Raw genomic sequence first — 24,612 nt, forward strand, 5'->3', positions numbered from 1 at the left:
TACCGAGTAGCCGCCGGAAATGGCAACTAGGTCGCGGATGGTCCGGAGAAGGTGTTTATAACCTACGAGGGCTTCATGATCCTCAAGGTCCATGAGTTATTCTTTTGTAGTTGTTATCGCAGTGGTCGCTCGAGCAATTCACGCAGATGCTGGACTATATGGCGACCGTGTTGACTGGGCGAAGGCCGGTGGTAATAGCGGGTTACTTTAATACCCGGGTCGTGGAATTGAAAAACCCTTCAACGAACCTGTAGGAACAGATCCTGCTGGCACTGATTGACTCAATGTCGATCTGGCTAATGTTGGTACTAAAATCACTGCCGGAACGGAATGTTACTTTATTGACGTTACTATTCGGAGTTCTGGCCTTATAAGTAGTTTGTTTTGAAAGGTGATGGATTCCTAGTTGATGCCTTCACTCATAGTGACCACCTAGTGTATCGCTACAGTATAGACAACTTCTATAACAGCAGGCAGCGAACAGAGGAAGGGACGACTACCCGAGCAAAGTCCAACAACAAAATTACAGCAAATCGAAAACATGATTTGTATTCAGCAACAAATTGATATCACATTTTGATATCATTTTATCTCTACTTAATTTGATTTCAAATTTTGCTTTCGGTTTGCTGTCATTTTAAATTAATGTAAATATTAAGTGATACAATAGTTTTTAAATCTTTTAGTAAACTATGTAAAGTAATTCTAGGAATATATCATTAGTGCAATTGTATTATTGCATTGATGATTTGATATCAACCGAAAAACTCTACCTTTAACGATTTTTCAATTTTCTTGCGCTGATAACAAAAACAGTTATCAATTTGCTATCATTGATAGCAGGAATTGTTTTCAATTTGCTGTCACAGGAACATTTTTCTGCTGTCTTTTTTCAGGTTTTAACCGTTAAAACGACCAAAACGACAACAACCTAAGTTATCAAAATTTGCAATATCACAACATCAAAATTAGTTTTCAATTCGCTATCAGACTTTGCTCGGGTAGGCCATAAGGTTAAACCCTCGTAGAAGAAGACATCATATTTCAACGACGAGCTCTCAGATGAGGTGTGACGAACCGAACAGTCTATTGTTAGTCAACTATTGGCAGAGCACTACTAGGTCTTGGCTCTAGTTCTTGGAATATCCGAGTACATGTCCAAGATTCTCAAAAATTGTTTTCAAAATCAAGAGAACTATGATACTCTAATCTGAAGATTATCATACTGTCATCTCGAAAATAATTTGTGGACACTGTTTCGTGCTTTGAGTAAGCATTAAATACCTGTAAGAGAAAAAACTTCAGGCTTCACAAACCAGCACGACATTAGGTGGGAACAACTTTTTTCAACAACCCCCATGAAAATGAGGTGGAAAGCACACGCGGCAACAGAAACATGTTGAACAGCTCAACCTCGACATGGCTGGAACCAAAGAAGCAGAATGGAAACCGGTAATTTTCAACTCGTTACTGTGATTTTACGAGAAGGAGAAAACTAAAACAAAAAGCGCCAGTGTAATCACAGAAAAACGGACGTCGCATTTTATTTGCTTTCCATCAATCATCAGTTTAACGATTGATTCTCGCAGCACTCGTATTATGTTGCTCTTGTTTGACGTTTCCTCTCTACCGTCATCTTGTGGTTACTTAATGGAACACAGCCCAATAAGCATTCGGCAATAGCGTTACGTCTGCATGCCAGTGATGTAATTTTAATGTGAACCGCATTCGCGACAAGCAACGAGTGAGCAAACAACACAGCGATCCACCGCAGCACAATCATCATCGTCGTCGTCGTCGTCATCATCGGTAAACAATATGTATACGAATGTTTTCCGATCAATTTCTTCTTGCCTGAGGGGTTTCCGATTCCGGTGGTAGAACATTATTGTTGGGCTAGGGGATAATCGGGGCATCGGATACACATATCTCCGAAAACCCCTTTGTTGCAAAATAAAAATCACAATGCTTCGGATTCGGATGATAAGTTCGATTGCAGAAAATGGGGAAAATCTGGAAAAACCACAACCTCCTTTCCCTTTGTATAGGTATCGAGTGGTCGATCGGCAATCTGCTACTGCTTGTGGTGTTATTGCAATCCAAACCCGGAAGCAAAGCTGGGTCACCACAAGCGGAAAACGAGGACACATGTAATTTCGATAATGGCTGTGTAGGTTTCAGCTGGTGTTGTTTCGATTCCGGTTCGTTTTCTTTTATCTCGATTGCTCTATATATTGCGAGTGGGGTAGCAGAGAGATGGAAGGAAGGACAACTGGGTTTACAGATCATCGTTGTTGGGGATTATGAAATTGCTATCTTCATCTATCCTTTCGTCGAGAGCACTGCACTACAATTGAGGAAATGCATTTCTACGTGTTTTTGAGGATACATCCATCTTTTTTTATAATCTTTCGTAAATTGTTGGATTGTTTTTTCTTTTTGTTGGTTGTTCTGTTGAGCCAAACTTTTTGAATCAAAATTTGAGTTTGAAAAATAATTGTAAATCAATTCACAGTTGAACAAAAATAAGAAACTATTTAATTTTTACATCGTAAACATCAACAACTTCCATCATTAAAGCTATCTTTTCCGCATCAATCGTTCCGATTCCGAAGAAATTTTCCAACTGAACAGCGAGACGTCTTCTCGGTACAGTGCAGAAATAAGACGGGAAAACCACTTTCTGCCACACTATCCAGCAATGGCATCATCTTCAAGCACCCGTGTCAGCTGCCAGTTTTCCCATTTCGAGCTGTATCGGTCTATTTAACAAGCGCTTACTTACCTAGCTAGTAGATACTAGTCTTTCAAGAAAACAACTCCACGCTGCAAAACGATGATGCTTTTATGCCTGACTTGGCTTGGATTGCGTAGTTGCAGGCAGCAGCAGTTAGTTGAAGCGCTGTTTGGCTTTTCCACATTGCCTTTCGAACGCAAGAGTAAGTGTATGAACGAATACTATTATTTAGAATAGTAGTATTTCAATCAATACGTTTATATGCATATAGTATACTTCCTTACTCGTTCAATACAACCCATCGCAGAAAGGCATTAGAGGAAATGAAAAAGACGAAGATGAAGGACTTTCGTCTCGTCTCTCTGAATTCAATGCTTATATCAAAAGTGCATCCGAAAGGCATTCAAGGAAATCTCGCCGGTCCATCACCGAAGGGTGGAATTGTTGGTGGCGTGATTTGAGGAGTGTGGCAGGGGGTGTTTTCCAACCCATCGGACACTGACAAACAGATTCCCGGATAATAATAAAGAGCTTGTGGTATTGGATAAGAAAACGGATAGATTACTGATCCAAATTTTAAAGCTTTTTCCATTACATAATAATGTGAACTGTAATCTACTATATTCAAAACTCCTCTGGCATATTACAAAACATCCCAAGTAACATTAATATGACGAATAAGTCTTCAAGAGGTTTTCAGAACCGTCATAAAACCTAATACCTTTTATTTTGGTTATGTGATGGTTCTAAAAACCTCTTGTAGCCTATTTGACTAAAAAATGGTACTTGGGATTGATCTTCCAATATGTTATATGAATGTTATATGATATATTCTAGGCCATTTCTATCAGAAGAAGATTAATTTTTGCCTTTCTCGTACACAAAAATGTACTGAAAGGCTATATGTTCTCTCTAAAAACGAATTTTCGATAGAAGGCTCGGAGACTCAAGTCACAAATACCAATCAACTCAGTTCGACGAATTGAGATGATGTATGTATGTTTTTTCCTCCTATCCTCCCTCAGCAAAGAAAACCGATGGAAAAACTCTGCTACACTCAAACCTCCATTTAGGTAGGATCCATTTAGGTAAAATCTATTTAGGTCCCTCCATTTAGGTAACGTTACCTAAATAGAATTTGGTTGTGTTGGAGTACTTAAGATTAGGTATACGGTTGGTTTACGGGAGTTTAGGGGATATTGGTGGGGGAGGGGGGGGTCCACTGTTGAGAGATGTTCCTTAAACCCCCCCCCCCCTGAAAACGACAATTCCAGGTGAAATTGAGATAGGTAACCACTCATGCAATTGATAATCAGCTCCTGCAATTGAGCCCCAGTTAGGAAGCATAATATGTGGTGTTGTAGGTTTAAAGCTTTTACCATCATTGATGACGTCATACCCGACAATAACCTATAATTCACCTGTTTTTATTTTGGCCACGAAACCCAACTTAGACCCAACAGTTGTTCGATGTTGGTCCAATAGTGACCCAACATACGATAAAAATTGACCCGACTTTGACCCGACATTCAATAATTTTTCAGTCTGGCGGAATTTTGCAGGGTTTTTTGAGTTCCGTGCCCAGCTAGTCAGTTGAATGACAATTCTCACCTGAGACCCTCCAAAGCCCCCGAAAACGCCCCTGAGGCCCCTCCCCTCCTGAAATTCCCTTGAAAGTTCTCTAAAACTCCGTATGACCCTCTTTAAATCTTTTATTCGAGTCACTCTCCCTAATTAAACTTCTTTGCAACCTTGTACTCCATTTAGGTAATAAACTGATTCCATTTAGGTAAAAATTCTATTTAGGCAGTCCCGACTCATTACCTAAATAGAGGTTTTGGTGTACACCTATATGCCTCGATCCTCCTGGTACCACTGATGCGACTGCTTCAGGGGGAGCAATGTGCTCATGCACTCTTCTGTTGCTGTGTTCATGCATTTTTTGTCGCATCTATGCTGTGCCAATGCACTTCTCGTTTTCTGCTACCTGATCAAACTGATGGTCGCTCCTCTACTTCCTCTGCAACTCCGTCAGTGTTTTTGTGACTGCCCTGCTGATCGCATTCCATGTCTCCGCAATGCGGCACATCTCGTCGACGGCCTTGTCCACGCTTGATGCCGGCTTCGATTCTCTTACCGCCTTGAATCTGGAGCAGATGACCAGTGACCACCACGTGCTCCGGTGTCTCTTCCACGTTCTCGCACTCCAGGCAGAAGGGCGAAGCAGCATGGCGAAACCGATGTAGGTACCACCTGAAACAGCCGTGACCAGACAAAAACTGGATTAGGTGGAAGTTCACTTCTCCATGCTGTTCACCCAAGTCGACACATTAGGGATGAGCCGATGGGCCCATCACCCTTTCTTCGTGGAAGCCCACTCCTGTTGGCACTTTTTCATTGAGGCCGTTCGCACCAACGTTCTCACTTGGCTGATCCTCCTCCGCTCATAGCACTCGATGTCCTCCTCCAAGGTGATGCAGATAGGGATCATCCCTGCAATCACACAAACTGCCTCCGACGATATTGTTCGTATAGCCATGAGCTGGAACGCGCTGTTTAGCTCTACCCTTTTCCCCTGGTTTTAAACGCCGCACCTTAGGCTAGAACTCCTTACCGCAGAATCGAAGATGACACGCTCGCTAGCAACCGCCTCTTGCTGCTTCTCGGACCACCGGTGTTTGGCATAATCCTCGACAATGCGTTGATCGCCTTTGCCACCTTTTCACAGGCGTAGTCGACGTGGCTGTTTAAGTTTAGCCGATCGTCGATCATCACACCCAGGTGCTTCAGTCCTCGCTTGGACGCCACTGCGTGTTATCCGACGGAGATTTCCACTTGCTGCACTGCCGTGCAGTTGCTCACCAATAGCACTTCCGTTTTGTGGTGGGCCAGCTTCAGCTTGACTCCATTCATCCAGTTTTCGATGATACCGATCGATTCTGCCGCCAGCATTTCTACCTCCTCCGGTGACTCGCCTGTTACTGATAAGACGATATCGTCCACAAAGCCCACGAGCACGATGCCTGTGGGAGCTGTAGCGTAAGCACTCCTTTGTATATAGCGTTCCACAGCGTTCGCCCGAGGATGGAGCCTTGTGGAGCTCCCGCCGTCACTTTCATCCTCCTCTATCCAGCTTCAGTGTCGTACACCAAGACTCTGTTCTGGAAGAAGCTTTTCATGATCCGACACAGGTAGTTTGGAACCCGCATTCTGTACAGAGCTACGACAATGGCCTCCCAGCAGGCGCTATTGAACGCGTTCTTGACGTCAATTATGATTAAGGCGCAGTACCGGTTTCCGCTCCTCTTATGTTCGCACCAAAATCCGCTATACGCCAGTGAAACCTGGTGTGTATCAGCGGAGAACACGCAATGGCTGCAGGTCTTCATCAATAGATGCCTGAGGTATCAGGGTGTTCCTTTCCTTAATGCTAATCCTTTGGGGGGTGATAGAGGACCATAATAGGAGAAAAAAATTGTTCTACGCATATGGTCAAATCTCAACCATTCCGGAGTTATTGAACTTTTAATGTTTTTGACTATGCCCACCCTAAACTGGCTGTAACTTCAAAACGGTTCAACTTATCGAAGTTCTTTCGATTGCATTGGAAAGATAATTAATTTTTCTATCTAATAACGTCTTTGAACCTGTTGGTTTTTGTAATTTAGTAAGTTTTGTAGGGCAAAAAAGTTAAAAGTTAAAAGTTAGCTTTTTTTGACAAGTTTTTGCTTATTAACTTTGAAAAATGCGTGGTAAATTAAATTTTTCTCTTAGAGAAACTTGTGCGCCTTGACTCGCTTAACATTTCTTTGACGTCAAACTCCTAAATCTTATCGTTTTCTTGCAATTTCGATTTGAACACCCTATTTCGGATCAATAATTTGTCTCAGTAAATGCCACAGATGAAAGCTCACTTAACCCCACTGTGTCATTGGAGCTGGCGTCTTGTTTTGCATCGCGCCACCGCGCGCACAGCACACTTGATCAGTCGTCCAATAGCAACAGCGTAGCGCGTGTGAATGACAAGAACGACGCTGTGCGCTGGTTCATGTTGATGTTGAAGAATTTGGTGTGATTACCGTGATCCTGAGAGGCTCCTCGTGATGATTAGGGAAGTGGACTAGTGATTCTAGGTGCAGGTTGATTATTATCGGTGAAAAATAGAGGTTTTGATAGAACGGGAAGAGGCATAAACTGATGATTCCGAGAAAGTGGGAGGGGTAAAATTACAGAAGGAATCTTGAAGTCACTGAAGGGAGTCACGTAGTTTCGGGGGAAATTAAACAAATTCTGGTAGAGAATGAGGGTTCAAGAGATAGGGTTTCGGTAAAAAAAAATAAATAAAAAAATCTGGGACACGCTATTCTTAAAAGTGTAAAGTTGGAGCTTAGAACTAATGATTTGAGATAGAATCTGGTTTTAGAAACTTTTGCTCTGCAGAATGATAACAGTTTTTCAAATTCATCTAGAAATTTCGTCAACGATTCATCAAAATTCCTACAGAAAATCTATCAAGCATTCTTTCCACGATTCTTTCGGGAATTCCTCCATAGATTCCTCCACGAGCTCCTCCACGAATTCGCCCAAGAATTTCTCCAGAAAACTACCCAAAACATTTTTAGGCGTTCCTCAAAAAAACATCCCAGAGATTCCTCATAGAGTTTCTCCAGAAATTTTACCATGAATTCCTCTCAAAAGATTTTCCCGGAGATTTCACCAGATTTTTTTTTTCAATAAGTCTTTCCGGCATCGTTCTAAGGAATTTGTTTCAAGGATTCCTCCTAAGGAATCTTTCAGTAATTTATGAAAGGATTCCTGTATTAATTTTTCCAAGGATTACTCCACGAATTCCTTCGAGGGTCCCTACACGAAATCATCTAAAGATTTCTATCAGAAATTCTCCAAGGACTCCTCCAAACTTTCTTCCTAGAGTTCCTGCAACGATTCTTTCATGGATTCTTACAGTAATTTCTCCAAACATTTCTTTATGAAATTCTTCAACGATTATCCATGGATTCCTCCAAAGAATTTTCCAGCAGAAGTTCCCCGGACAATTTATCCCACAATTTCTCTAAAGATTCTTTGATAATTTCTTCAAAAGATTTCTTATGGGAATGAAAACTGCAGGAATTCCAACCACCAGGAATTTCACCAGGAATTCTTCTAGAAATTCCTCCAGGAATTCCACAACGAATTCCACCAGGAACTGCATAAGAAATTTCTACAATAACTGTACCAGGAAATCACTAGTTTCTCTAGGTGAAGTTTCTCTGGGAATGCCTCTAGGAATTCCTCCAAAAACTCCATCAGGAATTTACAAAATTGTCAGTCAGTAGTGTCTTCAGGTATGCCACTTGGAGTTTCTCGAGGAATTCCATCAGGAAGTCATCCGCGATATCCACTATAAATTCTTTAAGGAGATCTACTAGGAATTTCACCAGAATTTGCTTCAGGAATTCCACCAAGAATTCCTCCAGAAATTCCACCAAAAGTTCCTCCAGGAATTCCACCTGGGATTTTACCTAACATTCCACTAAGAATTCCACCATGAATTCTTCCGATAATTCTAGAAAAAGCTTCTCTAAGAATTCTCCCAGGAGTAACTCTATGAATTCCACCAGGATTTACAATAGAAATTCCTCTAAAAATTTCACCAGGTTTTCGTTAAGAATTACAACCACCAAGTATTCACCAGGAATTCTTCCAGAAATTCCTCCAGGAATTCCAGCAGGAATTGCATAAGAAATTTTTCCATTAATGATACCAAAAGTTCCGCCAGGAAAACCACCAGTTTTTCTTGGTGAAATTTCTCTGGGAATACCTCCAGGAATGCTCCTATTAATTTCACCAGAAATTCCTCCAGGATTTTCATAAGGAGTTTTTCCAGGAATTCAATCAGGATTTCTTCCACGATTCATTAAGCAATTCTACTAGAAATTTCACCAGGAGTTTCTTACAGAAATCACTCTATTCCATTACGAATTCCTCCAGGCACTCTAATACGAATTTTTCCAGGAATTCTACCAGGAATTCCAACGAGAATTTCACCAATAATTCTACACAGCATTCCTCCAAAAATTCCATCAGGAATTCCAACGAGAATTTCACCAGGAATTCCTCCGAGTGTTTCACCAGGAATTCTTCCAGAAATTCCTCCAGGAATTCCAGCAGGAATTGCATAAGATTTTTTTTCAATAATGATACCAAAAGTTCCGCCAGGAAAACCACCTTGGTGAAATTTCTCTGGGAATACCTTTAAGAATTCAACCAGAAATTCCTCCAGGATTTGCATTAGGAATTTTTTTCAGAAATTCAATCAGGAGTTCTTCCACGATCATTAAGGAATTCTACTAGAAATTGCACCAGGAGTTCCTCTAGCAGAAGATCCTTTTTAAATTCTTTCAGAAATCACTCCATTAATACCTCCATGAATTCCATTAAAAATTCCTCCAGGCATTCTAATACGAATATTTCCAGGAATACTGCCAGGAATTCCTCCGAGAATTTCACCAGGAATTCTACACGGCAGTCCTCCGAAATTTTTATCAGAAATTCTACCAAGAATTTCTCCTAGAATTTCACCAGGAATTCCTCCAGATATTTCACATGGGAATCTTCGAGAAATTTTTCCAGGATTTCCTCCTGGAACTACATCCGGAATTCCTTTAGGATTTTCAGCAGGATTTCCACCAGGAATTACACCCGGAATTTCTCCAGGAACTTCTCCAGGAATTTCTCCAGAAATTTCATCAGGATTTCCACTAGGAATCCCCTTAAGAATTCCTCTAGGAATTCTACAAGGAATTCTTCCCGGAATACTACCAGGAATTCCAGGAAACCCTCTAGGATTTCTTACTGGAATTCTTCCAGAAGTTCCTCCGAGGACTTAACCAGGAATTACGCCAGAAATTTCAGTAGGATTTCCACGATGAATTCCAGCTGAGATTACATCATGAATTCCACCAGAAATTCCGCCAGAAATTCTTCAAGGAATTCCACCAGAGATGTTTCTAAGAATTCCACCAGGGATTTCTGTAAAACTTCCACCTTTAATCCTTTCAGGAATTCTACCAGGAAATCTTGCCAAGAATTCACCAGGAAATCCATAAGAAATTGCACTTGGAATTTCACAAGGAATTCCTCCATGAATTCCTGCAGGAACTCCACCAAACATTCCTCTTCGAATTCCACAAGGAATTCTACAAGAAATTCCTCCAGGAGTTCCACTTGGAACTCATCCGGAAATTAAACCAGGAGTTACACCGGGAATTCCACCAGGCATTCTTCCAGGTTTCCACCAGGAATTCCACCTAAATCTCCATCTTAATTTCTTCCAGGAATTCCACCACAATATCCACATAGAATTCCATAACGAATACAACCAGGAATTAAATATGGAATTTCACCTACCACCATACCAGGACCTGCTCCAGGAATTTGACCTGGGAGTCCACCTTAAATTCCTCCAGGAATTCCAAAAGAATTCCTTCATCAATTCTAGCAGAAGTTTCTTTTTTAATTTCTTGAGGAGTAACTGAATGAATTTCTCCAGGAATTCCTCCAAAATTCCCCCGAGACTTTCACCATGAATTCTTCCAGAAATTCCATCACGAATTTCACAAGTTATTCAACAACGAGTCCCACAAGGACTTAAATGACAAATTTCTCCAATAATTAAACCAACATCTCCTTCAGGAAATCCATGTGAAATCATACCAGGAATTCTACGAAAAGTTGCTTCATGAATCCCTTTAGAATTCTTCTAGGAACTCCACCTGAAATTTTGTTTTAGAATTGCACCAGCAGAAGTTTCTTCATGAATTCCACCATAAATGTATTCAAGATATCCTCGAAGAATTCCTCCGGGAACTCCACCAAGGAATGCTCTCGGAGTTCCACCAGGAATCCCTCTAGGGATACCACCAGCAATTCCATCATTAATTCCACCAGCAATTCCGCTAGGATGTTTTCCAGAAATTCTACCAAGAGTTCGTCAACGAGCTCCACTAAATTTTTTCAAGGATTTCCATTTTTAATTCCACCAGGATGTACACCTGAAATTCCTCTAGGATTTCTACCAGAAATTCCCTAAAAATTCCTTCAGGAATTTTTCTTGAATGCACTAGATATTCCTCCATAAATTTCTTCAAGATTTCCTCCATGAAACCAACCAAAGTTTCTCAGGAATTCCACCAGAATTCCCCCTGGAACTTCCTCCCCAGGAATTGCTTCAGGAATTTAACCATTCATACCTTCAAGAATTTCACCAGGAAATCCATAAGGAATCCACATGGAATTCCACAAGGAATCCCTCCAAGAATTTTACCAAAACTTCCGCCAATAATTATACCAGGAGTTCCTCCAAAAATTCCACTAGGAGATCCTCCAGGAAATTCACCCGTTTCTCTAGGAGAAGCACACAAGGAGCTCCTCCAGGAGTTTCTCCAGGAATTTCATTAGGAAGTCCTCCACGAAATTCTGGCAGAACATCTACATGCTTTCTGAAACACCAGCAGAAATTTCTCCAGAAAAATCAGCAGAAATTCCTCCAGAAATTCTACCTTGTATTCCTCCAGGAAATCCATCAGACGTTCTTCCAAGAATTCCACTTAGAATTCCGTCAGGAATTTAACCAGAATTTACTTCATGAATTCCTGCAAAAGTCTCTCTTGTAATTCCTCCAGGACCACCACATATGCACAGAAAACCAGTAAAATCTGTTCCTTGGAGCAGTTATTGGAAAAACAATCTTCAAAAAAAAAAATCTTAAGAAATTTCTACAGAACTTAAGGAACTGGTAAAAGTTTTGGAGGAATCCTTAGTGAGAATCCGGTAGGCATTCCAGGTGGAATCCCTGGTGAAGAAATACTTATACGAACTCCTTGTAAAATTCCTGGAAGAAATCCTAGTAGAATTCCCAATAGAATTCCTAGCAGAATTCCTAGTAGGATACTTTGGTGTATTCTTGGTGGAATTTCTGGAATTATTCGTAGTATAATATCTGGAGTAATTCTAGTGGTGAAGTTCTCGTAGTCGAATACCTGAAGAAATTGTTGGTAAAATTCCCGGAGGAAATTCTGAGCGAATCTCTAGAGGATTTCATTTAGGAATTTCTGGGGGAAGTCATGGAAGAACTCCTGGTGCAATTCGTGTAGCAGTTCTCCAAAGAATTCCCAGCGGAATTCCTGATGGAATTCCTAGAGGGACTACTTGTGGAATTCTTGAAAGAATTCTTGGAGAAATTCCTGGAAGATATACTGAAGAGCTTTTTCGTGGGTTTCAAAAAGGACTTCATTGAGGAACGCCTGGTAGAATTCCCAGATGAATTTCTGGTGGACACCCAACAAACATTGTTGCTGTATAACAGATGAATAAACCACTCTTAAGATTAATTTCAAAAATTTTGGCTGACTAAGCTGTTATTCAGCTATCATTGTTTGTTGGGTATCCAGGTGGATTCCAAAGGGAAATTCCTTAAAAAAAATCCAAGTGGAGCTCGTGGAGTAACTTTAGGTGGAATATCTGGAGGAACTTCTGGCGGAATTCCTGGTGATATCTCTGGCGAGGTTTATGGTGCATTTCCAGATGGAAATGCTGGTAAAATATCCAGAAGAATTCCGAGTGGAATGCCTGGTAGAATTTCTGGAAAAAATCGTAGTAGAATACCTAGTGGAATATTTAGAGGGATTCATGGTAGAATTGCTAGAGGAAACCTGGTGGAAATCCTGGTGAAATTCCTGGAGGAATTCCTATTAGAATACCTGGTGGAATTCCTGGATGAATTCCTTGAAGAATTCGTAGTGAAATACCTGGAGAAATTCCTTGTGGTGAAATTCTCGGAGGAATTTCTGGTAGAATTTCTGCAGGAATTCCTGGTAGAATTATTGAAATTACACGTAGAAGAATACACGGAGGAATTCCTAGAGGGATTTCTATTGGAGCCACTAAAGGTATTCCTGGTGGTATTCCTATAGAGGTTCCTTGTGGAAATCCTGGTAAAATTCCTGGAGGAATTCCGGGTGTAATTTCAGATGAAAATTCTGGTGAAATTTCTGGATGAATTCTGGCTGAAATTCTTGGTGGAAATCCTGGAAGAACCCTGGGAGTAATTCCAGGTTGAAATCCCGGTAAAGTTTCTTGAGGAATTCCGAGTGGAATACCTCATGGGATTCCTGGTGAAATTCTTGGAGGAATTCCTGGAGGAATTCATGGTAGAATTCCCGAAAGAGTTTGTACCTTGAGGAATTCTTAGTGGAATTCCTAAAGGGATTCCTAGTGGAATTTCTGTAGGAATTAATGGAGAGATTTCTGAAGGAGTTTTAAGAAAAACTTCCGCTGGAGGAGTTGCTGGTGGAATTCCTAGTAGAATTCCTTAAAGAATCGTGGAAGAATTCCTGATGGAATTCCTGGAGAAACTCCTGATGAAATTCCAGGAGACATTCCTGATAAAAATCGTGGAGAAATTCCTGGTGGAAGGAGTCTTTGAAGGAATTCCCGAAGGAATCCTTGAAGAAATTCCTCAAGGAGGAGCGGAATTCGCAAAGAAATCCCAGGAGGAGTTCCTAAAAGCATCCCAGAAGGAATTCCCGGAAGAATTTCAGCTGTAATTCCAGCAAGAATCCCAGAAGAAATTTTTGAAGTAATATAAAGAAGAGTTCCTGAAAGAATGCCTGGAGGAAATCTCAAAGGAATGCCTGTAGGACAAATTAAAATCGTTTTAGCTGCTAAGAAGACTGAAAGAGCCGAAAACTTTCCATAAATCAGCAATCATAGTCGAAAGCATCCACAAAATTTCTTATGCAATTTCTGCTGGAATTCCTAGAGGAATTTCTGAAAGAATACTTGGTGAATACCTGGTGGTTGTAATTCTTAACGAATTTCCAGTGAAATTTCTATTGGAAATCCTAGAGGAATTCATAGAGTTACTCTTGAAAGAATTCTTAAAGAAGCTTTTTCTAGAATTATCGGAAGAATTCATGGTGGAATTCTAAGAGGTTGTAATTCTTAACGAAAACCTGGTGAAATTTCTAGTGGAATTTCTATTGTAAATCCTGGTGGAATTCATAGAGTTACTCCTGGGAGAATTCTTAGAGAAGCTTTTTCTAGAATTATCGGAAGAATTCATGGTGGAATTCTTAGTGGAATGTTAGGTAAAATCCCAGGTGGAATTCCTGGAGGAACTTTTGGTGGAATTTCTGGAGGAATTCTTGGTGGAATTCCTGAAGCAAATTCTGGTGAAATTCCTAGTAGATCTCCTTAAAGAATTTCTAGTGGATATCGCGGATGACTTCCTGATGGAATTCCTCGAGAAACTCCAAGTGGCATACCTGAAGACACTACTGACTGACAATTTTGTAAATTCCTGATGGAGTTTTTGGAGGAATTCCTAGAGGCATTCCCAGAGAAACTTCACCTAGAGAAACTAGTGATTTCCTGATACAGTTATTGTAGAAATTTCTTATGCAGTTCCTGGTGGAATTCGTTGTGGAATTCCTGGAGGAATTTCTAGAAGAATTCCTGGTGAAATTCCTGGTGGTTGGAATTCCTGCAGTTTTAATTCCCATAAGAAATCTTTTGAAGAAATTATCAAAGAATCTTTAAAGAAATTGTGGGATAAATTGTCCGGGGAACTTCTGCTGGAAAATTCTTTGGAGGAATCCATGGATAATCGTTGAAGAATTTCATAAAGAAATGTTTGGAGAAATTACTGTAAGAATCCATGAAAGAATCGTTGCAGGAACTCTAGGAAGAAAGTTTGGAGGAGTCCTTGGAGAATTTCTGATAGAAATCTTTAGATGATTTCGTGTAGGGACCCTCGAAGGAATTCGTGGAGTAATCCTTGGAGAAATTAATACAGGAATCCTTTCATAAATTACTGAAAGATTCCTTAGGAGGAATCCTTGAAACAAATTCCTTAGAACGATGCCGGAAAGACTTATTGAAAAAAAAAATCTGGTGAAATCTCCGGGAAAATCTTTTGAGAGGAATTCATGGTAAAATTTCTGGAGAAACTCTATGAGGAATCTCTGGGATGTTTTTTTGAGGAACGCCTAAAAATGTTTTGGGTAGTTTTCTGGAGAAATTCTTGGGCGAATTCGTGGAGGAGCTCGTGGAGGAATCTATGGAGGAATTCCCGAAAGAATCGTGGAAAGAATGCTTGATAGATTTTCTGTAGGAATTTTGATGAATCGTTGACGAAATTTCTAGATGAATTTGAAAAACTGTTATCATTCTGCAGAGCAAAAGTTTCTAAAACCAGATTCTATCTCAAATCATTAGTTCTAAGCTCCAACTTTACACTTTTAAGAATAGCGTGTCCCAGATTTTTTTATTTATTTTTTTTTACCGAAACCCTATCTCTTGAACCCTCATTCTCTACCAGAATTTGTTTAATTTCCCCCGAAACTACGTGACTCCCTTCAGTGACTTCAAGATTCCTTCTGTAATTTTACCCCTCCCACTTTCTCGGAATCATCAGTTTATGCCTCTTCCCGTTCTATCAAAACCTCTATTTTTCACCGATAATAATCAACCTGCACCTAGAATCACTAGTCCACTTCCCTAATCATCACGAGGAGCCTCTCAGGATCACGGTAATCACACCAAATTCTTCAACATCAACATGAACCAGCGCACAGCGTCGTTCTTGTCATTCACACGCGCTACGCTGTTGCTATTGGACGACTGATCAAGTGTGCTGTGCGCGCGGTGGCGCGATGCAAAACAAGACGCCAGCTCCAATGACACAGTGGGGTTAAGTGAGCTTTCATCTGTGGCATTTACTGAGACAAATTATTGATCCGAAATAGGGTGTTCAAATCGAAATTGCAAGAAAACGATAAGATTTAGGAGTTTGACGTCAAAGAACGAAATGTTAAGCGAGTCAAGGCGCACAAGTTTCTCTAAGAGAAAAATTTAATTTACCACGCATTTTTCAAAGTTAATAAGCAAAAACTTGTCAAAAAAAGCTAACTTTTAACTTTTTTGCCCTACAAAACTTACTAAATTACAAAAACCAACAGGTTCAAAGACGTTATTAGATAGAAAATTTAATTATCTTTCCAATGCAATCGAAAGAACTTCGATAAGTTGAACCGTTTTGAAGTTACAGCCAGTTTAGGGTGGGCATAGTCAAAAACATTAAAAGTTCAATAACTCCGGAACGGTTGAGATTTGACCATATGCGTAGAACAATTTTTTTCTCCTATTATGGTCCTCTATCACCCCCCAAAGGATTAGCATTAAGGAAAGGAACACCCTGTATAACACTAGTTTACAAAATAAAACGAAAGTCGTGAACTTCTGTCAACGACTAAAATTTTTGAAGCACAATTTAGCACTGATTTCGAAACCGTGCTTCAAAAAACTTGAAATATAGCAGTTTTTGTGTTTTAGAATTTATTAAAATTCAAATATCTTGCGTTTTGTTTAACCAATTTCAAATCTTTTTCCATAAATTAAAAGCTGAATACAATACCATTCGATCATCTGAATGAAGGCTTTGCCTCAGATTGATGAAATTCAAGATATTGGCGAGCTTTAAGAACGATCTCCTTAAATTTTAGCCAAATTTACAAAAATATATGAAGAAATGTATTTTTTACAATAAGAAAAAACAATCTCAAAATTCTCTCTCAACGTTTATTTGACATATCATATGTAGGCGAGTTACAGTAAAAAATTCAGCTCAATCGGAGCATTGATTACGGAGAATCAGATGTTTGAAGTTAGCGACTTTGCTTAAAAATAGAACAAAAAATCGATTTCAAATCATCAACCTTGTATGGAAAGTCGAAAAAATTTCCGCTCTACTGGAATTTTTTACCTTCGCGTTTTCGAACTCAGGACATGATTCTACACCAAAAATGATCATCAGCTTACCTAGTTCAAAAATGCTGTAATCTAGTGTAATTAGTGAATGGTGGCCTGACAATTGGATCTCCAACGTGGAGCTCCATCGTCGATGTCATCAAAAGCCGATAGCGACAGAAATTCGGGAACGAAGGTGGAGGTGGGTCGGCCACAATCTACGCATCGCAGCAGAGGCAGACCCAGAGGCTCATGGCGGCGCAGCCTCGACAATGAAATCAAACAGGTTGCCAGAAATTTGACCTGGTCACATATCAAGGCGATGGCTGGCAATCGCCCAGGATGGAAATCTTTCAATTCGGCCCTATGTGAGTGCCCAGGACTAAAAGTAGTAAGTAAGCCTGTTTGGACGCTTTTTCAGCCCTCTCCAGGACCGTCCGGATAGCATCTACCGTCGACTTTTTCTTCCGGAATCCAAACTGCATCTGTGACATTTCATGCACTCCTTCTGTGAACGGCACCACCCTGTTAAGGATGACCTACTCCAGCAGCTTCCCAAGGGTGTCCAGCAGGCATATCGGTCTATACGATGTTGGACCCCCGGCAGTTTTCCTGGCTTTGGCAGTAAAACCAGTTTCTGTACCTTCCATATGTCTGGGAAGTGACCTTCTTCCAAACATTTCTGCATCACCGTCCTGAACATATCGGGGTAAATTTCGGAAAGGGACACATTTCGGCAGGCGTCACTGGGCCTTCGATCTTCGTCATCACGACTCGGTACGCGTCACCCCAGGAGTTTGCGTCGGCATCTCTGCAAACTCCTTGTGGCAGTTTAGCTTGCTCACGATTATCATTTTTTTTTTGTTTTTATTAATGTGTATTTTAACTTAAATGCTAATTCTACACTCAAAAAAATAAAAATAAATAAAAAAAAATTGAAAAAAAAAACAAATTTAAGAGCTGAGGGGCGTTAAAGAGTTTCCGAAAACTCCCTTGAGTTTTGCACCATCAGATCTACTAGCGTAATCAGTGATCTATTGGAGCGCAATGAATAAAGTTCTTGCTTGCACAGCTCTATGCAACTGTGTGCTGTCAAGTCATAAATTTGTTTTCTATTTGAGAACCTCAAAGAATTCCCTTGAGTATAGGTCATCGAATCTACCAACGTATTTGGATGTCTCTAAATGCTTTACGGCAAAGGTGCATACTCACACAGCCGCAGGTGATTCTTTAAGAGTCTCCCTTGAGTAAAGATCATCGAATCCGCGAGAGCTACTTGTTGAATCCATTCGTATTATGAATAAGATTAATTCTCACACAGAATATGGCATCTATGTTTTATCAAATCTTAAGTTATATGATTGTATAAAGGTATCCGAGTATAACTCCCTGGAGTTTGGGCCATGTGATCTACAAGTGTGATCAGTGATTTATCAGAGCATTATGAATGACATTCATACTTACACAGTCTCATGTAACTATACATTGTCAAGTGGGAAGTTCATTGTCAATTTTTCAGGATCTCCAAGAACTTCCTTAAGTGCAGGTCATCGGATCTACCAACTTAGTTGGTAACCCAAGTAACCAAAAGTTCAGATAAAAGGGTACTTTATAAGCTAAGCAGCTTGTTCGAGGTAGCTCATTAGCCTTCTAGGCAGCTTCATTTTTAAGTAATTTTGGAACTTGAAAGTTCACATAAGTACGCTGGATAGCCTTCTAAGCAGCTTCTGACAGAACTTTGACAAAATTCATGCAGAAACAAAAATGTGTTTTTCAAAATCACAACTCTGTTGATGGGTTTGTGATTCATGTCTGGAAATGGTTTCTGATAATTTTCACACATATCGCTGTTATGTAGATTTGAACTGGATCCTCCTGCGTGATAGCTTGCCGTCTTACCGCTGCGCTGCTGAAGACACTTGACAAAGTCAAGCTAACTTAACTACTGTACAAATGTGCAAAACTAGCTGCCAACAGAAAATCGATTCAAGTCAGACTTTACCTGCTGTTCATTCAATCGCAACTGTAGTACAGTGGTAGAGCGTAGGGTTCTCACGCAGCGACTATCGGTTCGAATGCGATAGGCTGCAATTTTTTTTTGCTCAAGCCTAATATTCATTGATTTGATACATTCATATTTGCCTTTTATTCGTGTATGCATAAATAGTAGTTTTCTGTAAAAGAAATAAATTTTGTCTTCATTAAAACACAATGCTACTGAACTGAACTTCTATGAACTTGAAAGTTCCGACAACGTTCCGAGTAGCATCTTAAGCAGCTTTAAAGTTCCGCGAAGTTCAGATAAAGTTCCGAATGGAACTTTCTGGCTGCTTAAGAGGCTAACAATAAGCCTTGCCGGAACTTGTGACCGAAGTTCCAGCAAGGCTCATCATTAGCCTCTTGAGCAGCCAGAAAGTTCCATTTGGAACTTTATCTGAACTTTGCGGAACTTGAAAGTGCATTTTGTCATGGAAAGTGGAACTTTTGGTTACTTGGGAAGTCTCTGAGAGCTTTTTTTTCTCCAAGAGCTTCCTTGAGTAAAGGTTATGGAATCTATGAGAACTACTAGTTGTATCTAAGAGCGTTATGAATTACGTTCATACTCATACAGCCCCAGGCATTCATGTTCTATTAAATGTAAAGTTCTATGATTGTCTAGGACATATAGGGTTAAACCAAAGCGCCGCTATTTTGGAACTACTCCTCAAATTCAATGTAAATTACCTCATTGTTCATTGCTTTTTATAAATGTGAGCGATTGCCAAAAACCCCTCCCAGAGTAAATTTCTGGCTACGCCACTGGTATTGTAGTTTCCGAGTTTATTCCATCTGATCTACTAAAGCTTTAAAACGCGTCTGAAACCCCAATGAAATCTTCATGAAATTCATCTGAGAGCCACTAAATCTCCCTCAAACGCCCTGAAATGCAATGAAACGCTTTGAAACGCCTATGAAACCCTCATGAAACCTCCGTACCTTCGAGCCTCTGAGCCCCCTTTAAGCCCCCTCAAGCTCCCCTTGAAATCTCCTAAAACGCTCTAAAACGCCCTGAAACACTTTGAAACGCCCATGAAAACCCCGTGAAACTTCCGTGAAATTAACCAGTGAGCCTCTGAACCCCCCCCAAACCCCCAAAACCCCTCTGAAATCTCCTGAAACGCCCTGAAAAGCTTTGAAACTTCTTTGAAACCCCTATGAAACATCCGTGAAATTCATGAGCCTCTTAAGCCCTCTCAACTTACCTAAAACTCCCTGAAATGCCCTTAAACGAATTGAAACGCCTTGAAACGCTTTGAAGCCTCTGAAGCCCTCTAATATCTTCTGAAACCTCCTAACACGCTCTGGAATCATTGAAATGCTTTGAAACGTCTCTGAAACCCCCATGAAACCTCCATGAAATTCACCTGAGAGCCTCTAAAGCCCCCTTAAACCTCTCTGCAACCACCGAAACGCATTGAAACGCCTCCTGAAACGCCTTGAAACGCTTTGAAACGTTTGAATCGCCTCTGAAACCTCCATGAAACCTCCATTTAAAATTCACAAGTATTTCAAGCCTCCTTAAACCTATCTACAACACCTTGAAATGCCCTGAAACGCATTGAAACGCCTTAAAACGCTTTGAAACGCTTTGAAGCGCCTCTGCAATCTTCGAGAAATTCACCTGAGAGCCTCTGAAGCCCCTCAACTTACCCCTGAAACCTTTTCAAACGCATTGACACACCTTGAAACGTCTTGAAACGCCTCTGAAACCCCATGAAACCTCCGTAAAATTTACCTGAGAGCCTCTGATGCCCCCTAAAGCCCCTCTGAAACATCATGAAATGCCCTGAAACATCTTGAAACGCCTTGAAACGCTTTGAAACGCCTCTGAAACCCCTATGAAACGTCCCCAGAATCCAAGCTTTCAACTTAAACGTGAAATCTGTGCTGCTGTACGCCAGAGAAACTTGGTGCACATTGGTAGATAACACTCAACGGCTGCAGAACAGTTTGGGTAAAATATCCCAAAAAGTATAACCTTATATTCAAATACCAGCCAAGGGCTGAAAGTCTCTTAAATATAGACAAATTAATCAATCAATTATCTTCAAAGAGTTTCGTTACTCAGTGAAGCGAAAAAGGTAACTGCAACAAGACTTGAAATTTCGAACTTCAGGATAATTTGGTCAACAAATTATTGGTATAACATTCTAAGATTATAAAAGTTTTAGTGCTGCAAAAGGTCATTTTTACTCGGCATCAAAACCTCCTTCGCCAGTCAGAACGAGAACCGTCCAGGAACCATTTAATTATGTTTATACAAGAGCTTCATCGTCTTCGTTCGTCAAAGATCCGTTGTCGTCGTCGTCGTCGTCCTTGAGCTTGAGCAGGCAACATGGCAGGAGGCAGGACCAAAGCAGTAGGAACCATCGAATATTCGTTTGTGCAATACATGCCGAACCGGCCGACCGACGGCAGATTGGGGTGGGGAAGCCACATACAAAGATGCAAGGAGAAGGAACTGCACCTGCCCGGAGGGATTTCTTCAGACTACATACGTATCTCTTTCAAATCTCAAGAAGAGTGGTGAAAGTAATTCAAAATGCATTGCGGTGATGAAGTTGAATGTTGGATGGACGGAAGGGCAGAAGACGTTGATGATGGTGGTGTGGTAAATGTCTCGACTGTTCGGTTCAACTTGTTCGGTTTCGTTGCGGATGGTTGCCTGGGGATATTGATCTGTAAACTTTGGGACTGATGAGCATTTTGAATCGGTTCAATACGAAGGAAAATCGATGATTTTGATGTATGGTGTGTATTGACCAGACATCAAAGCCAAAAGTCGTAACTGATTAGAAACACGGAATGTAGTGTCAGTCTCTTTACTATACTTTACAGTGTCTATGCCCTCCCGAGCAGGATTGAATAACTGGCACATGACTGAAGCATACCAAAGTCAGGTATCATACCATGACAAGTTATTGGTCGGTTATCCAGGTATTGAAAATAACTTACTTTGGTATTTTGTAGGTATTGATAAAATACCTCAACGAGTTATTGGTTTGATGTTGAGGACTGCTTGAGGTATTATTCAATTATGGATAAATCGCTATTTGTATAGAAAAATCGCCGATCATTATTTAGGTATTGCAATACCTGATGTCATTATTCACTTGCTTTGCACAGAATACACTCCAGTTATTAGTTGAGGTATTTTACCTCTTATGCAGGGCTAATTAATAACTCATTCAGGTTGTAGGTATTGGGTTTTCCATACCTGAGTTTGTTATTTTTCAGCTATTTTCTCCTGCTCGGGCTCTTGCAAACTTTATTGATCTATAAAAAACTCCATGCTTAATGTGTTTAATGGCAGAACATTGGACTTTTTAAATTCAACCGTCGATTCTGCCACTTACAAGAATCGAAATTAGCTTCATCCGTGACACCTTGGGAGTCAAACAGCGACCGTCATTGAATGTCATTGAGAACGCTTCTCCGTTCCTTTATTTTACGAACTACCTCCACTTCCATGGCGACCAGCAACTGCGACGACAACCGCGACATCGACAACGGCGACAACGATGAAAACGACGACGACGACCGTGATCGTAAGGTAGGTTGTGTCCTCAGCCTCAGCTGATGTGTAAATCCTCCCGAGTTGGGGTACAACCTGGAAAAGGAAGTGTGGGCCGGAGCTATGTACACGGGAGGAGAACCCGAAGAACGGATCCAGGTGGGAAGCTTTTACGATGGTTTGTGGTTGAGCGGAGCTTACGGTACTCACGGAACGGCGGATTCTGGGAAAATGAGAGCGTAGTAGGTTCTTTGAAGGCAGAACTCACGAGTGGAGCTCACAAAAGGAAGAGAGCTCCATTGTAGGTTGATTCACAGAATGGAAACACGGTTTGTTGTATGTGTGCTAGAATTATTGATGTTGTACTACGTACCAACATAGAATGGAAGAAAGGCTGCTGCAATGACGGCTTTGCATTTGCTTTGACATGAAACTAGGGCTTATAATAGCAGCATTTTTAAAATGACAGTTGTCCAGCTATAATATCTACAAAATTTAAAATGAACACTATTGTGGTGACCGAAAATCTCTTCGCCGTCCATTTTCTTCCCGGAACAAATCTGCAGCACGTCCGATAGCTTCGAAGTTAGTTTTCTGAATCCCCGTTTTTCACCAATCCTGTACCTATCATTTGCTTACGCATACATTCAAATGCTTTCAACTCCGAATCATCCTTATCCATTTTTGTCGGAACGCAAGACTCTCACGCACACACAAAAGATCATCCGTTCCCACAAAAGCTCATTTTAAGATCCACACAAATATTCCACAAAAGCTCATTTTAAGATCCACACTAATATTCTATACACGTTCCACAGAAATCGTAGTCGATTTACTTTTTGAGATCGCTCAATGCTTTCGATCGCAGCAATCCGAGAAACGTCAAAAGTATTTTGTTTTGTTTTGTTCCAAATTCGTTTTCATCTCGAGGGTTGCAGTTCATTGGAATAACAATGATTGGTGAGTAAATCAATTTCATTATTTTATTTAGTGCTTACTCTTATATACTACATTACTTTCCACCTTTACGCTTCAGGTATAAGAAAAAAAATCCATTTATCTGCTTCAGCTATTGGAAAACGGCATAAACGAATCTGTCGTCGAATCTATTTGGCCGTCTGATGCAATCTCGTCGTCTGAGCTCTCTCTCGGGATTCACTGGACCGACCGGAATTGAAGTATCGGTGGACCGATTGATTGATTGGGAACAGCCAGGATTCGCCGCATCATCCGAAACAGAAGTATCGATCAACTGACCCGGATGGATTGTTTCTTCTGGATCCTCCGAAGGAACTATTAGTGCCGGATAGTTCTCGTCCTCCGCTGAATGGTCCATAATCGGGGGCGCCTTTTTCACATCCTGTACATTTCGAGCATACTGGACGCCGCGTCCGCTCATAACAACAACCTTCGGGCCCCAGCGCGCGACAACTTTGAACCGTTCCTGGGCAAATAACGGATCTGTTTTCGACTTTTGTTGCTGGGCTAGGAGCACGGTATCGCCTATTTTAATGTCCGATTCTTTGGCCCCACGGGATGAGTCCGCGTTCGTTTTGCTCACCAGTTTCGTTTCTGCATCCCTCTCACGAATATCGACTAGATCCAGCTGCTTACGAACTGTTTCCCACAGGCATGGAAAGTGTCCACGAAACTTCCACCCACATATTAATTCAAATGGGGTAACCAAAAGCCTCGAGTGTGGTACGAAGTTGTTGTGGTTGTATGTGTAGAGATGTAGTGCCTGCCTCCAATTAGTGCCATCGATCTTGGAAGCTGCAAGTGCCTTCGTAACACCTTGATTTTGCCGTTCCACTGCTCCGTTGGACTGAGGGCTTAAGGGGACGGACTTGCGCACTTTCACACCCTTATCCTCCCAGAACTTCACGAACTGCGCACCTTGGAATGGTGGCCCGTTGTCGCTCTGGAGGATCAACGGAAAACCCCATACTTTAAACACCTCACAGAGCGCTTTGTTCGTGCTGTCGGCATCCATGTGTTTCATTTCAACTACCGACAAATAGCGAGAAAAGGTGTCTACGACCATTAAGAACTCGCCGGAGCCGAAACCAGGGATGCTGAGAAAATCTATTTGGAGTATTTGCCATGGTCCGTCAGGTAACTCTCTGCTGCTCAGGGGTACTGGAGGATTTTTCTTCGACAGACGACAGCATGTCTCACACTCTTTGACGAAACGCTCAACTTCAGTAGCCATTCTCGGCCACCAGAAGTATTCCCTCATTATACGCTTCATCGCTACTTCGCCCATGTGGCCTTCATGTGCCATTTGCATAACGCGTTTCCGAAGTGAAACCGGCAATATTACCCGATTTTCCTTGAAAATCAAGAATCCCAGCGAATGTAAGTGTTTCCTTTGCACTTCATACTTGCGCAGCTCAGGTGGCCATTGATCAAGGTGCAAAGCGGCACTCAACAGCTGCATTTCGTTGTCGTTTTCGGAACAGCTTTCGATTTCTTCCCAAGTAATGTTTAATGAACCTATGGAAAACATTCA

The 24,612-nt window shown here is 41.0% G+C and overlaps 1 protein-coding gene across 1 annotated transcript in view; it reads right to left on the bottom strand.

Annotated features, from left to right (window-relative positions):
- Positions 1-5,551: 5,551 nt before the first annotated feature.
- Positions 5,552-24,612, bottom strand: part of LOC109397798 (uncharacterized) — a 42,086-nt gene continuing 23,025 nt past the window's right edge. Inside the window, exons 5-7 of the mRNA XM_062859055.1 lie at positions 24,279-24,596; positions 23,358-24,107; positions 5,552-5,769 (exon numbers count right to left, since the gene is read on the bottom strand). Coding sequence (XP_062715039.1) covers positions 5,552-5,769; positions 23,358-24,107; positions 24,279-24,596 — 1,286 coding nt within the window. The remainder of the gene's footprint in view (positions 5,770-23,357; positions 24,108-24,278; positions 24,597-24,612) is intronic.

This window comes from Aedes albopictus, chromosome 1, assembly GCF_035046485.1.
Source record: "Aedes albopictus strain Foshan chromosome 1, AalbF5, whole genome shotgun sequence".
In the NCBI taxonomy this organism is placed as follows: domain Eukaryota; kingdom Metazoa; phylum Arthropoda; class Insecta; order Diptera; family Culicidae; genus Aedes; species Aedes albopictus.